General features: G+C 36.5%; 1 protein-coding gene across 4 annotated transcripts in view; it reads right to left on the minus strand.

The window, feature by feature from the left end:
- Nucleotides 1-16,289, minus strand: part of EHBP1 (EH domain binding protein 1) — a 291,044-nt gene that overhangs the window by 161,209 nt on the left and 113,546 nt on the right. For all 4 annotated transcript variants that reach the window (XM_049784722.1, XM_049784723.1, XM_049784724.1 and 1 more), the window contains one exon: nucleotides 10,938-11,127. In XM_049784722.1, the coding sequence (XP_049640679.1) occupies nucleotides 10,938-11,127 (190 nt within the window). The remainder of the gene's footprint in view (nucleotides 1-10,937; nucleotides 11,128-16,289) is intronic.

The raw sequence follows: 16,289 nt of genomic DNA on the forward strand, positions 1-16,289 counted from the left end.
TTTGAACTATTTGTGCAAACAAAACCGATCCTAAACGACTTACTCAAAGACGAATTACACAATCCAAACCCCCGATTGTAACAAAAACCACCCTACACAACACAACTACACAACAATCCTCTCTCTCAATAATCTCCCTAAATGTTAACGGACTAAACTCTCCAATTAAAAGACACATAGTAGAGAACTGGATTAGGAAAAATAAACCGGACTTCTGCTGTCTGCAAGAAACACACCTACAGATGCAGGATAAGCACAGGCTTAGAATAAAAGGATGGAAAGTGATTATTCAGGCCAATGGAAAACAAAAAAGAGCAGGGACAGCAATTCTTATATCAGACCAAATTGCATTCAACCTCAAGAAAGTGATCAGAGACAAAGAGGGTCACTACTTACTGATCAGGGGAACATTAGATCAAGAAACACTAACCCTGGTCAATATCTATGCACCTAATGTAGAGCCAGCAAAATATGTGAGGCAACTACTGGCAAACCTGGAGAAACACATGAAGGGAAATGTGATAATAGCAGGGGACCTCAATACTCCACTATCACCACTGGACAGATCCACCAAACAGAAAAATAGCAAAGAAATAAGAGCTCTGAATGAAAAATTAGAAGATTTAGGGCTAATAGACTTATATAGAGCCCTCCACCCCCAGAAAGCAGAATACACATTCTTCTCAAGCCCACATGGAACCTTCTCCAGAATAGACCATATATTAGGATACAAAGCCAACCTATATAAGACCACAAAGGTAAGGATCATTAGAAGTACCCTCTCAGATCACTATGCCACAGAGCTCAAAATTGAGGTCAAGAAGAAGCAATGGAGAAAAAACTAATACCTGGAGATTAAACAACATGCTGCTCAACAACAGCTGGATCAAAGAACAACTCAAGGAAGAAATAAAAAGATTCCTTGAGACAAATGACAATGAAGAGACAACATGTCAAAATTTATGGGACACAGCAAAAGCAGTAATTAGGGGGAAACTCATAGCAATTCAGGCCTATGTCAAGAATCAGGAAAATAACAAAACCAACAGTTTAAAAGATCACCTCAAAGAATTGGAACATCAGCAACAGAGAAGTCCAACCACATCCAGAAGGCAAGAAATAATAAAAACCAGAGCAGAAATAAACAACATAGAAACCAAGAAAACAATACAAAAAAATCAATGAGACCAGGAGTTGGTTTTTTCGAAAAAAATAAACAAGATAGACAAACCACTGGCAAAACTCACCAAAAAAAAGAGAGAAAACACCCAAATCAATAGGATCACAAATGAAAGGGGAGAGATTACAACAGAACCCCAAGAAATACAACATATCATGAGATCATATTATGAACAACTATACTCAACTAGGCTAGAGAACCCAGTAGAAATCGATAGATTCTTGGAAAAACACCCTCTTCCAAGACTGGAAAAGGAAGATCTAGAAATCCTAAACAGACCAATCACCTCAGAGGAAATTGAAGATGTAATTAAAAAACTCCCTAAGAACAAAAGCCCAGGCCCAGATGGATTTACAGGTGAATTCTATCAAACATTTCAAGAAGAGTTACTACCACTTTTCCATAGGCTCTTCCAAACCATAGAAAAAACAGGAATCCTCCCCAACTCCTTTTATGAGGCTAATATCACACTCATTCCCAAAGAAGGCAAAGACACTACCAAAAAAGAAAACTACAGACCAATCTCACTAATGAACATAGATGCAAAGATACTCAATAAAATATTAGCAAACCGAATCCAGCACTTCATCAAAAAGATCATACATCACGATCAAGTGGGATTCATCCCAGGAATGCAAGGTTGGTTCAACATACGCAAATCAATCAACATTATACACCACATCAACAACATGAAAGACAAAAACCACATGATCATATCAATCGATGCAGAGAAGGCATTTGACAAAATCCAACATCCTTTCATGTTAAAGACACTCAGCAAAATAGGGTTAGAAGGAACCTTCCTCAAGATAGTTACAGCTATCTATGAAAAGCCTACAGCCAACATTATACTCAATGGTGAGAAACTAGAAGCATTCCCACTAAGATCAGGAACTAGGCAAGGCTGTCCACTCTCTCCACTCTTATTCAATATAACCTTAGAAGTCCTAGCAATAGCAATCCGACAAGAGAAGGAAATCAAAGGATTCAAATTGGGAAAGAGGAACACAAGCTATCTCTCTTTGCCGACGATATGATGATATACATCGAAAAACCTAAAGAGTCCACAGTAAAACTCCTAGAAACAATTAACCAATACAGCAAAGTGGCTGGTTACAAAGTCAATACACAAAAGACAGTAGCGTTTCTATATACAAACAATGAAGTTGAGGAGAGAGAGATTAAAAATACAATTCCATTTAAGATAGTATCAAAAAATATCAAGTATCTAGGAATCAACCTTACAAGAGAAGTGAAAGACCTATACCAGGGAAACTTCAAAACACTCCAGAAAGAAATTGAAGATGATCTAAAGAAATGGAAGAACATCCCATGCTCATGGATAGGTAGAATTAACATAATCAAAATGACTATCCTACCCAAACTCCTATATAGATTTAATGCAATCCCTATCCAAATCCAGACACAATTCTTTAAAGAATTAGAACAAGCATTCACAAAATTCATCTGGAACCACAAAAGACCCAGGATAGCCAAACAAATACTGAAAAACAAGAAGCTGGGAGGCATCTCCTTACCTAACTTGAAACTATACTATAAAGCCATAGTAATCAAAACAGCATGGTACTGGAACAGAGACAGGACATCAGACCAGTGGGTCAGAACAGAATTCCCAGACATAAACCCCCAGGTATATAGCCAACTAATATTTGATAAAAGAGGCAAGAATCTGAAATGGAACAAAGAAAGCCTATTCAACAAATGGTGTTGGTATAACTGGAAAACCACATGTACGAAAGTGAAAATCAACCCATACCTTACTCCTTATACAAAAATCAACTCAAAGTGGATCAAAGACCTTGAAATCAGACCCGAATCCATAAAGTTTATTGAGAATAAAATAGGCAGAACACTCAAAGACCTATATATCAAAAAGGTCTTTGAGAATGGAGCACCAATGGCAAGAACGTTAGCATCAAATATAAACAAATGGGACTACATCAAACTAAAAAGCTTCTGCATGGCAAAAGAAACCCTGCTTAACGCAAGAAGACAGCTAACAGAATGGGAAAAAATCTTTTCACTCGACATATCAGATAAAGGGCTGATATCTAGAACATACAAAGCACTCAGAAAGCTGAGCCCCCCAAAAGCAAACAAAGCTATAAAAAAATGGGGAGATGAAATGAATAGACACTTCTCTGAGGAAGACAGAAGGATGGCCAACAAACACATGAAAACATGCTCACCTTCACTCATCATCAGGGAGATCCAAATCAAGACAACAATGAGATACCACCTTACACCAGTGAGGATGGCCCACATCAAAAATAATGGAAACAACCTTTGTTGGCGGGGATGCGGTATGAAAGGAACTCTCATCCACTGCTGGTGGGAATGTCCCCTAGTCCAACACCTATGGAGGAAAGTCTGGAGAGTGCTCAAAGAACTCAGAATTGAGCTGCCATTTGACCCAGCAATTGCCCTCCTAGGCATATACCCACAAGATGGAAGGACATTCATTCCAAAATACATATGCACCCCACTATTTATCGCAGCACTCAGTATAATAGCCAAATCTTGGAACCAACCTAGGTGTCCAACAACGGATGAATGGATCATTAAGATGTGGTACATATACACAATGGAATATTACATGGCAGTTAGAAATGATACAATCACAGACTTTGCAGCAACGTGGATGGACCTAGATCATGTTATGTTAAACGAAGTAAGCCAGAAGACAAAAGATAAACACAGAATGGTAGCACTATTCTGAAACACCTAAAACATATATTTTATACACAACTAATACCTAACAATCATATAACAGGGTTTAACAGGGTAGAAACTCCGATCACTGTAATAGTCAACATATACGTGGGAGCAGTGTCCAAAATACATGAAAAAGGAACAATGCAAACTCTTGACTGCACATTATACCACAAAGAAAACAGCAACAACAGAAACAGCAACATGGAGAGAACAGGTATGTAACCAGACTCCTACAACAAAGGCCCACAATAATCCCTTAGAGATCGTAAACAGGAACACAAGTATAGAACACCCGCGGGAAATCACGTAATGCAATGGCAACATACCATAACACTACGTTTAATCCCTTTACCTTACTATATTTTAAAAATAACCTCTCAGCTTTTCTTTCCACAGGCGCCCTTAGATACAAAGGGCGGACAAACTAAGATGGCAACTCGGGATACCACACGAGATACCATACCTTGCTTGCACTATGAGACGGCCACGAGAAAACTCTTTAACATTCACTTTATCTCTAGGGTTAAACCTTCTTTTAGGAATCGAAGCACGTGACCAGTCAGACCACCAAAGCAGTACCTGCGATGTACAGACCTAAACTACAGGCTCTAGTCATCGAACACATTCAACCAAACCAGCATTCCCTTGCTATTCTCTCCTTTCTTCTCTCTATTTTTTTTCTCTTTTCTTTTTCTCTTCTACTCTTCTCTTTACTTTTTTCCCTTTCTCTTCTCCCTTTCTACGGTATTTTCTCTTTTCTCTTCCTTCATACCCCTCCCATATATCTTCCCCTTTCTCCCCCCCGGAAATCCAACTATCCCTTCACCCCTCAATCCATCCAGATCTCCCACCATATTAAAACTCTCCACCCTCAGTCCTTAATCTTTTAGGCATCAAGATCGACCTCCTACCCAATGAACCAGTACCCAGCACCCAGGCGAGGGGACACCCAACCGAACCCACACATCGTCTCCTGCAAGAAAAGACAGCCAACTCCCCTGTGGACACATGCTGCGAGACCCTCCCTACCAACTCCCCCTAACATGGACTGTTTCTTGAAACCGGACTTAGGTCCAATAGTATCCCCAATGCAAGAACTCTTCCAAGACCTCCCAGCTGCAAATTTTTACCAATCTGAAGGGGGGCAGGGGGTGTGATTGGAAGATGCCTGGGAACCCACACACCACAAGAAAAATCCAAAAGACAATGGGAAAACTGTACTTCCAACATAGGCATAAGACCTGTAATACACCAACTCTTTACCTGTTCTCTCCCAAATGCAAAGTAGTCTTTTGCACCACATTGGTCCTTTAAAAACTTCGCTAACTCATTTTAATTTTTTTATATTTTTTTAATTAACTTATTTATTTAAATGTTTGCCTTACATATACATTTGTGGGCACATACACTTTTATTTCCTTTTTTTTTTTTTTTTTTTTAATCGTCTTTGGGTATGTGACCTATCTCTGTTACTCACTCTGTCCACCCCAAATACTCCGACATATAATAAAGCACCACTTCCCCCTGCAAAGGCACACTAAATAAAGGGAAAATCTTACATAGTAAAAAAAAAAAAAAAAAAAAAAAAGAGCTCTTATCTACTAGAGATAGGAACTCATAGTTGTTTACAATACAGGGTTATCTCCTACCTTGAAAATATGTCATGTGGAATCAACTTAGACCTCAGGTGATTAGATACCATTCAACCAGCCTTGAACCCTGGATCCCAGACATAGAAAGGGCACAGCTCCTCACAACAGCTGTAAGAAACAATCTCCATCTGGGACAGCCTTATTACTGCAGGGTCAACAACAAGGGCCAGCTCTAACATGATATCTCGACAATGAGGAAAATGTGAACAACTTGACCTTAGAGCAGTTTAGCCTACCTCACCAGCTAACGACAAGACAAAACCAGAAGACGTGGCACCCTTTGGTAGGTCCAAAAGCCAAGATCGTGATTTACAGATGACTGGATACTAGAACCACGACCAGACTGTATACATCTTGGGACCAATAAAAAAGCCCTAGTCTAGGGTTTGAACTAAGACCTGCACAATAAGCATGATCCCCAGTCCCAAAGGTCCGGCAGAGACAATTGTAACGGAAAGGGGCTTCTGGAAGAACAAAGACGCTATCCTAGATGCCTTCCTAGGTTCAGCGCAAAGACCAAGATCACCAACCACAGAAGATGGATTAAAATGGCACTGAGGTAACAGAACCTCCAGATTCACAAAGACTGACTTCACCATAAGTCCCACCTCAGGATATGTACAGATACTGGGACTGCTAAACACAGAGCTCTGACGGTATCACACTGGACAGAGCAGAAGCTTTCCACACACCAAAAAAAAAACAAACAAACAAAAAAAAAAAAAAACCCACAACCTGGAGAGTAATGATCCTGAGCAAAGACTAGAGCTGATTCCATGACAGTATACTCCAAGGACGGAGAAACCCCATATCTTATAGGGCAAGTGAATTCCTTTTCGAATGACCCCAATATTTACTGTGCCAGGGCAGGAGGGAAAAAAAAAATACAAAAAAACACAAAACCTTGGTTATGTATATATATATATATATATATATATATATACACATATATATATATATCTTACCTTCATTTATTATTGTTATTATTATTTTTATTTACCTAGCTATTTTGGTCGATTCCTCAGTTTGGATGTGATTATTGAAATTGTTGGCCCCAATTATTCTTTTTTTTTTTTTTCTTTCTTTTCTTTCTCTTCCTTTCTTTTCTTTCGTTATTTGCTACGCCATGTTTTCTTATTTCAAGACCACGGCGTGTTTTTTGTTTGTTTGTGTTTGTTTTAGTTTGTTTTGGTTTATTTTTTATCTGTTTTTTTTGTGGTGCTTATCGTTATAGCTGGAGTCCTCACTGGATATTTGACACTTCTTTTGGTACTGGTGGAGTGTTTCAACTTCTTTTTCTCCTTCATTTCCCAAATCGATGATGAGAACCTCTAGAAGGATTCTGCCCATTTTCGGGGTATTAAACTCTTACCCCGGTTTATTTATTTTCTCTTTTTCAGGCAAAACCACGCAACATGAACTAGCTACCCCTGCCCCTACTTAGAGGGGGAAATAAGGGAGGCATCAAGACCAAACTGATGCAAGACTACTAAGTAGTTGGTTAGAGACAGAGGGGACCACATATTCTAGCCGCCCTGGGGGTGAGGGAAGAGGAAATGGGAGGTAAGACAGAAACGGGGGAGTAGGGAGGACAATTTGGGGATGGGAATCCCCCCTGATTTTATGTAAATATGTACCTAAAATATTATTGTCAACAATATGTAAGCCACTATGATCAAAATAAAAATTATATTAAAAAAAAAAAAAGATGTACACAATAGCAGAATTTCAGCAATATAGAAAAGCAAAAAAGAAATGTTTCTTTAATATCCTCCCTCCTTCTCATCAAAGTTAACAACTAACATTACTGGCACTCCATCTATAGTGTATAGGAAGATATATCACTCTGTGTTCATGTCTATTTATTCTATCTATGTACAAAAATATAACCTTTTCAGTGATACTCCAAAGATACCATACTTTGCTGTTTTACATTTAATAATTAATGAAAGTTTAAAAGAAAATAAATGAAAATTATTTCTATTTATTTGTTATTTAGGTCTAATTTTACTTTTATTAAAATATAAATACTGTTGGAACAAAAACTAGAATTTTTAAATGAAGCTCTGTAGAGAAAATATACTACATTAATCTACATCATCCTATCATTTAATGATATATAAAATTATTTTATATTCACTGGTTGGATATGTGGGACCAATTAGATTTGGATTAAAATATAAACTATCATAAAAATTGGGGCCGGAGAGACAGCATGGAGGTAAGGCGTTTACCTTTCATGCAGAAGGTCATTGGTTCGAATCCTGGCATCCCATATGGTCCCCCGAGCCTCCCAGGAGCAATTTCTGAGCGTGGAGCCAGGAGTAACCCCTGAGCGCTGCCAGGTGTGACACCCCCCACCAAAAATGGCAATTTTTAAAAATTAAGTTTACAAGGAGAAGAAATTAATTTGAAGTTAGGTTGGGTTCTCAAATCACGAGCCACTTAAAATAATCCCAGAGAATCACAGAATCTTCTGAGCAACCCAATAGAAGACATACAAAGGGATGCCCAGCAACAAGTTTCAGGAGAGTCTCAATCATGGAACAAACTACAGGAGTTTTGTAACAGATAAGGAAAGCATCCTGAAAGAGAAGGGTCGTCAAGCAGAAGCAGAAGAGGCAGAGAATGTTGGTGGAAAAAGGAATTAGGAGAATGAAAATTTGTGCCCAGCCTTCTAAGTTGACCCTTATCAAACATGATCAGGAAGCAGATGCAGGCCAAGCAAGATATCCAGGACTTGCAGTTACAATGGGCAGTCTGCTCTTAGGTAAAAACAAAAGCCACCTTTCCTCTTCACAGTAGCTCACTGAGTGCAGATGTCCAGCCTGAGTTGATAAGGTTCTATTATATATATATATATGCCCAAACTGAAGAACAGTAGCAATTAAGCCATGCAGAGGCACTGGCAACTATAAATGTTGGCAGCCGGCACTGTTCTGTACTAATTGTCAGCAGTAGTTAGAAGCAACACAAATTCAGCATCACAATTTCTATATGTAACATGAATGTGAGCCTACACTGCTAAACAGACCCACAAAACTGAAAAACATTAACCCGTTGCCCCACCAAGGTAACAATAAAATATATAAAGCAACTTCAAAAGGCCTCAGAAAGATATTTATGGAAGCAATGCAACGGTAGTAGCATATTTTAATAACTCCGCCTCCTACCCCCATTTTGATAAAACAATAGTTCAAATAAAAAGCCATAAGTAAACATGGGTCTTAAAGGAAGAAGTGGAAGAGCTGGGTTTAATAGATATGCATAGGGCTCTTTATTTTTCTCCAATGCACAAGATCTTCTCTGCAATAGACATCAGGTTGGGACATAAATCCAATGTTCAGTAAATCAAGAAGAAAAATTATGTCAAGCATTTTTTCAGACTACAATACTCTTATTATGGGAATAAAACATAAACAGAAATTTGGGAAAAACTCAAACACTTGGAAACTCAACAATATACTACTGAAAAACTGGTGGATCAAAGGCAATAAATGAAAGAAATAGTCCTAAAAATAAATCAGAAGACATAAACTATCAAAACATATGGTACTTCTGTATAATATTCATAGCAAAATGGGTGTTCAAGGTTTAAATAAATACTATAACATCTAAAAATACTAGAAAAAGAACCAAGGTACTCCAAAGTAGGAGGAAAATAATAAACATGAGTAGAAATTGATGTTCCCACTCAATAACAATACAAAGATCTATGAAATCAAGAGCTGATTTTTAGAAGAATAAACAAGAGAGACAAGTCCATATTAAACTGAAAAGAAAAGAAGAGGAAAATATGATAAATAGGTCTAAAACAAACGTGGAGAGGGCTGGAGTGATAGTACAGTGCGTAGGGCATTTGCCTTGCAAGCAGCTAACATGGGTTTGATCTCTGGCATCTCATGTGTCCCCTGTGCATGCTAGGAGTATTTTCTAAGCGAAGTGGCAGAAGTAACACCTGAGAGCTGCCTGTGTGATCCCAAAAACAATCAAACAAAATACAATCAAACAAAAAAGAGGCTAAGTTATCACAAGAAATAGAAAAGATTATGAGATCAACATGAGCAATTCTGTACTATTAACTTGGAGAATACAGAAAGAAAAGTTAAAACTTTTTGGCTCCTATAACCTTCTCAAATAGATATCAGGAGGAAGTAGAAAATCTTAACTTATCAACTCATAGTCAGAAACAGATGCAATAATTAGAAGTCATCACCAAAATGAAAACACAGAACCAGAACTGTATACTAGTGAGATCTTAAATAATCAAAAATGACCTTCTTCCTATTACCTCAAGCCCTTCCAGAAAGCCAAAGAAGGAGGGTACTTCCAACAAGCTTTTAAGAGGCTACCATTATTTCAATACCAAAAACAAAGTGATTACTAAAAAAGAAAATTAAAACCCAATATCCCCGATAAAAATACGTAGATACAATAATTCTCAATAAAATCTTAGTGAACCAAATTTAATAATACATTGAAAGGGTTATATCATAATCAAGTGAGATTTCTTCTTTGGGTTTAAAATTGGTTCACTATATACTAAATTATGTGGTATAACACAAAAATAAAAGAAAGCACAAAAAATCATATCAATAGATGCAGAAAAAAATGTGTGACAAAATCCATTATATATTCATGATTAAAAAAAAGGACCTCTCAACAGACTGGGAATAGAAGAAATTTTCCTAATACATTATGCCTTGCAACAAATTCACATATTATAATGTCCAAAAAATCTAATATCATAATCACACAAATCTAATATCATAATCAAAGATGAAAACTTGGAATGTACACAACAAGGTTGATCATCTCACAGCATTTTCTACATAGTACTGAAAAAGAAATTAATGTTTTTAAATTAAAAAAGAAATCAAACTAAGGGGTGGAAAGACAGTATAGGGGGGTACAGTGCTTACCTTGCATGACTCAACCTTGATCTGATACTTGCTACCACATGTGGACCCTCAATCACATCAGGAGTGATCTCTTGAGCACAGAACTAAGAGTAAACCCTGAGTACTGCAGGTGTGGCCCACAAACAAAATAAAGGAGTAGGCGATAAAAAGTCAAAGTATCACTATTCACAAATAACATGCCATCTACATAGAAAATCATAGAGATTCCACCAAAAAAATATCTACTAGAAACAAATCTATACAATAAAATCTCAGGAGAAAAATAAAACACAGAAATCTGTGTGGTTTTTATATGCAAACAATGAGACAGAGAAGAGAAAGAAAAGAATTTTTAAATTCCATTTACAATGGTGTCCAAAAGAATCAGATCTGGAAATCAACAAAGGAGGCACAAGATGTATTTTAATTAACTAGTAAATGCAGATTTTAGTAAGAATAAATTCCTACCTTAGGAGAAGTAGAGAGATCTCTTCCTGTAAAAACAACTTTGTTTTCATGTACTCCTCCTGCCTTTGGTAAAATGGCTGGTGGTGCTGGAGCTTTTCTTTTCACTCTCTTCTCAGTTTCCAGTTCTTGAAATGAATTTACTAAATTGTTTGGAGGAGGAGGTGGTTTAGGCTCATAAAAAGGATTTGATCTGAATAAAAAAAAAATTACTGTTAACATATGTAGAATAGTTTATTCAGAACTAAATAGTATGTTCAGGATTTGGGGATATAGTTCAGTGCAGACATTTATCTTGCACATGTGAAGTCCTGGGTTTGATTCCTAGTTACACACTTACATAAATAAGTGCATTTATAAAATTTGAAAATAAGAAAACAAACAAACCAGTGATAACCGACAATTTAGTCATCACCATTAATGTGTTGTTTTGGTAAGCATGTTTTGTTAACATTTTTTCCCTTTTAAGGCTGGACAGATAGTATAAGACATAAAGCACTTGCCCTCCATGAAGCTATGGCCATAGAGACCCCAATTTGAATCCCCAGCACCACTATGGTCCCCCAATTACCACCATGAGTAATGAATGCGTGCAGAATAAGAAATAATTCCTGAGCACCACTGGATATAGTCCAAAACAAAACCAAACAAAAATTTTTCCCCTTAAAAATGTACCTTTTGTCTCTATATATACTATACACCATCATCCACTCATGCATCATTGAGACACATGTAGGCTGATTCCATTACTTAGCTATTGTGCTAAGCGCAGTAACAATGAAATCATGCAATTGACAGCAATTTGGATGGAAATGGAAGATATCACATTAAGTAAATCAAACTTAAAGTAAATAAACAACAAATGCTCTCACTTATCTGTAGTATATAGAGTAAGAGGTCAAGGAACTGCAAGGCATCAAAGGGACGGCTAATCAGATTACCCTGGTCTCTGGATTATAGAATTGAGGAGGACTGGGAAGGAAAGAAATCCAGAGGGGATTGGGAGGTGTCATGAAGAGTGGAGCAAGAAAAGGCAGACAGGGGACCGGAGAGATAGCAGTTTGCCTTGCATGCAGGATGGTGGTTCAAATCCCGGTATCTATATGGTCCCCCAAGCCTGCCAGGGGCGATTTCTGAGCATAGAACTAGGAGTAACTCTTGAGCGCTGCTGGGTGTGACCCAAAAACCAAAAACCAAAAAAAAAAAAAAAAAAAAAAAAGAGTTGGACAGGAGGTAATGGGCAGAAAGCAGGAGCATCAGATGCTTTGGCAATGTGGATGTGTATCGTATCTATGGATCTGAACCACAAAAGCTACAAAACTGAAAAACATAAGATCCAAACTAAAATACCAAACTTAAACATGTGTCTATCAAGGACACAGGCTGGAGGTGGGGGAGATAAACTGGAGACAGTGAGGGAAGAAGTTCAAAACTGCTGACAGGATTGGTACTGTGACACTGTATGCTTGAAATTCAATATGATCATGATGACTTGATAAAAATATATTAATAACAGTTTAAAATTTTTTGTTTTAATATATTTAAGTTAATTTTATGTATAGTTTTTACGCTCTCTTCATCAAACTTCTTTTCTTGTACCACTACTCTGCATGTTAAGTTTTCTTCTCATTAAGAAACAACTTTTAGATATTTAGTAAATGAAATTCTATTTCATTTCATTTCACCAGGCCTTGAAAATGTATTTATTTAAATTTCACATTTAAATAATAATTTAGCTGAGTAGAGAATTCTATTTAATTGTCTCAATGAATCCTAGAAGTAATATAATGGACACTGAGGAAAGGTATTAGGCACTGGGGTGGTGGTGAACTGCACTAACTTTACAAAACCATACATGTTACACTGTAAGAGGTTACCTAAACCACAACGAAAAATTAGCTAATGGGGTGGGGCTGTTTCTCTGGGATCACAGCCTCAAGATGTAAAAGCATTCAAATACAAAACATAAAAAGAATTTAAAAGAAAAAAAAGAGCATGCTGAATATATCAATCTGTTGTCAGACTAACATTGTTTTTTATAAGTTATCTTCTATTTATCTTGTTGGTCAGATCTCTTTATTTTTGGTTCTAAGAAGTCTCTAGGTGTATATTCTTATTTTTACTCTTTCACAATCATTATTTCCTGAATCTGAAGATTTGTGTTTAATTAGTTCTGAAAAACTGTTATTAATAATATATTCTCTTTTTCTTTTTCAGGTATTATTAATAAACATATTGAAATATCTTTTTCCTTCATAGTTTTTTTTTCTGGGTACTTTTCTCCTATCTGTGATCCAGTTCATTTTTTTTCTCCATATATGTCTATTAATAGGGCTGGGAAATAGTACAACAGGTTAGGTGGGTTCCATTCCAGCATCACACGTGGACCCTGAGCACCACTAGGAGTGATCTTTGAGCACAGAAACAGAGAACCAATGGGGGATGACGACGACATGGGACCTCAAATCCAAAATCATAACCGAAAAAAAAAAATCATGTCTGTTAAATTTCCCATAAATTTTTAGTTCAATAAGTTTATTTCTTTGTAAAGTTGGTGTTATATATAAATCATATAATAAATAAAAAACCACTTCAGATACACATTTAAGTCATTATATATTTAATTGTGTCTATCAGATAGATCTATTATTTGAAATTACTGCATGTATAATCCTGAAGCTTTTGTTTCCTGACTTTATTAGTAACTGTTTCCTTGTTTGTCTTGTAATTCTAGACTGTGAACTCAGAAATTAATCTGAGAAATACTTATGTAGTTTGAGCTGGGAGTGCCTCTCTTCGGAGTGTTTTATGCATGCATTGGCCAGGCATTTAAAGAGCTACTTTGTATATTACTTGGTTGTTGGGGGGGGGGGGCGGGTTTCAGAAGATAGTGCCAATATACTGTCAAATTCACATAAAGATGGGCCTCCGCTCCTAACATCTCAAGGAAGAGTCCTTTTCCCTCTACCTATTGTCTAAACCCAGAGAGAACATCTTTTTTTTTTTTTTGTAGATTGCCTTTATGAAGAAACTGATTTATTTCACTAGTTCCTTAAGCATAGTATCTGGTATATGCAATTGTTCTTTCCATTATATAGTAACTATTACTCTGGTTCTTCTCCTAGTATTTATTCTTAGTTTGTTACATATTTTTTCAACATCAAGTGATTCCCTAGAATCCAATATTTTACATGCATAATAAAAATAGAAATTCTGTGTCAACGAAGAATTATCACTTAAATATAGTGATTATGCCAAGGAAATTTCATTCATATAAGGCCCATACTGGTGATAGTACTCTATTTAAATTACACCTATCTGCTCTTTAAGCAATGGTATCATATCACACTGAGAACCAAAACCCAAGTATCTACAGTTCCTCCTAAGGATTTACCTATGACAGCAGGCCACATAACTGAGTTCAATGAAATATATCAAGACCAGACATTGAAAATATACCATACTTGTGCTGTCACTCTCCTCTATAACCTTGGCAACAATTAGTTTCATATGACTCCTAAATGGAGTGCTGGTTCAGAACTTGTTTCATTTTTACTCAAGGTAGATGCTTTTTTGTTTTATATTTTATTCAATAAAAAATTAAACCTACATAAAAAACAAGCAAGTGACCACTAAATTACATTCCTGCTCCTGGGAATGTTTTGTTATTTGGGGTGGGGGAACAGCATAGGGATGTTGTCAGTTTTTGGGGCTTCTTGGCATATAATAACCCAGGGTTTATTTCCAACTTTATGCTAAGAGGTCACTACTTATGGTGCTTAGGGGACCTGCAGTGCTGGGAAACCAACCAGGGGCCTCTGGCTTGCCATGAAAGTGCTCAGCCCTCTGATTTGTTCCACCTCTATAGTAGTTGTTTTTACAGAGCAAAGCTGACACTTACTTTGGGCCCTATTTCTATTTTTTATCTTACATTTGTGCATTCAAGAGGAAAGAAAGTAACCAGGAATAAAATAAAAATCCTGTCAACAGAACTAAATAGCCCTTTGAAAATCATTCACCAGAACAAAACACCACAATTTTACAGTGTCCAGGCACTGTAACAAAATATGTATCCTTTGGTGAGCTCCCCAATCAAGCCCATCAGAGCAACAAGAACCAAGTAAAGGAAAGGGCGAGTAGCCCCAAACAGTCTTGTCAGGTAACAAAGTTATACTTGAAATATTGACATCTCATGCTTATCACCTGTAGAATATGGAGAAATCAATGGAAGAAATGATTCTTAAAAAATCAGATATTCAGACGACGTATATATACTTTATGAAGAGAGCATCCTATTGAGCTTAGAATGGAGGGTTTATAAATATTACTACTGACAAGTATTACATGCTTATCTCTGATACTTTTATTTCATATATTATCCTATTTAATCTTTGTAACAATTTATCCTAATTTTATCAATAACTTGTGCAGCTGTTTCTCAAACTTTGAAAACAGCTCAAAAATAGGTAAATATAAAGAAATGGATAGAAAAAAAAATAAGTTTTTGAAAAACTACAAAACTTAGGAAACAACCAATCTTTCCAATTATTTACATATAACTTGTCAACTAATATGTCAGCACTAAACAGGCCCATTCTATTTATCAGAGAATTATCTGATGGTCTAAAAAGTATTCCTAGCTAATGGTGATCTCAATAATCACTATTATTTATCTGTTACATAATTATGGCTAGGTTGGTTTTTACTATTGGTGGGTAGGAGGTCCAAGAGGGGCTCAGGAAGTTAGGGGTACAATTCTTCTTTATCTAAACCTGGTGATAGTCAGGAAGAAATATTTTTAGAAATTTTTAGAAAAACTTATGTGGGAGGATAATTCTTTTGCAAAAGAACTGAACTTAGGGCTTTCTAATTGTTAGACATGAGCTCTATTACTTGAGTTATCTTACTAGTCCTGAATATATATTTTTAGTAAGAAAACAATTATTTAAGAATTAGCATCTTGGGCCCAGAGAGATAGCACAGCGGCGTTTGCCTTGCAAGCAGCCGATCCAGGACCAAAGGTGGTTGGTTTGAATCCCGGTGTCCCATATGGTCCCCCGTGCCTGCCAGGAGCTATTTCTGAGTAGACAGCCAGAAGTAACCCCTGAGCAATGCTGGGTGTGGCCCAAAAACCAAAAACCAAAAAAAAAAAAAAAAAAAAAAAGAATTAGCATCTTTCCTAATCCTATTGATTATCTATGATTTGAATAATCTATTTCAGGGCTTTCTATACCACTGTGAACAAGTGAAATTATTTTCATTCTCATATTGTATGACTGAATAATTTAGTTATATCATTAAGTAATTGTGAATCAAAAAATTTTGTTATATGAAGTAGAAAATTGGAAAGAGTAA

This window comes from Suncus etruscus, chromosome 12 (genome assembly GCF_024139225.1).
Source record: "Suncus etruscus isolate mSunEtr1 chromosome 12, mSunEtr1.pri.cur, whole genome shotgun sequence".
Classification (NCBI taxonomy): domain Eukaryota; kingdom Metazoa; phylum Chordata; class Mammalia; order Eulipotyphla; family Soricidae; genus Suncus; species Suncus etruscus.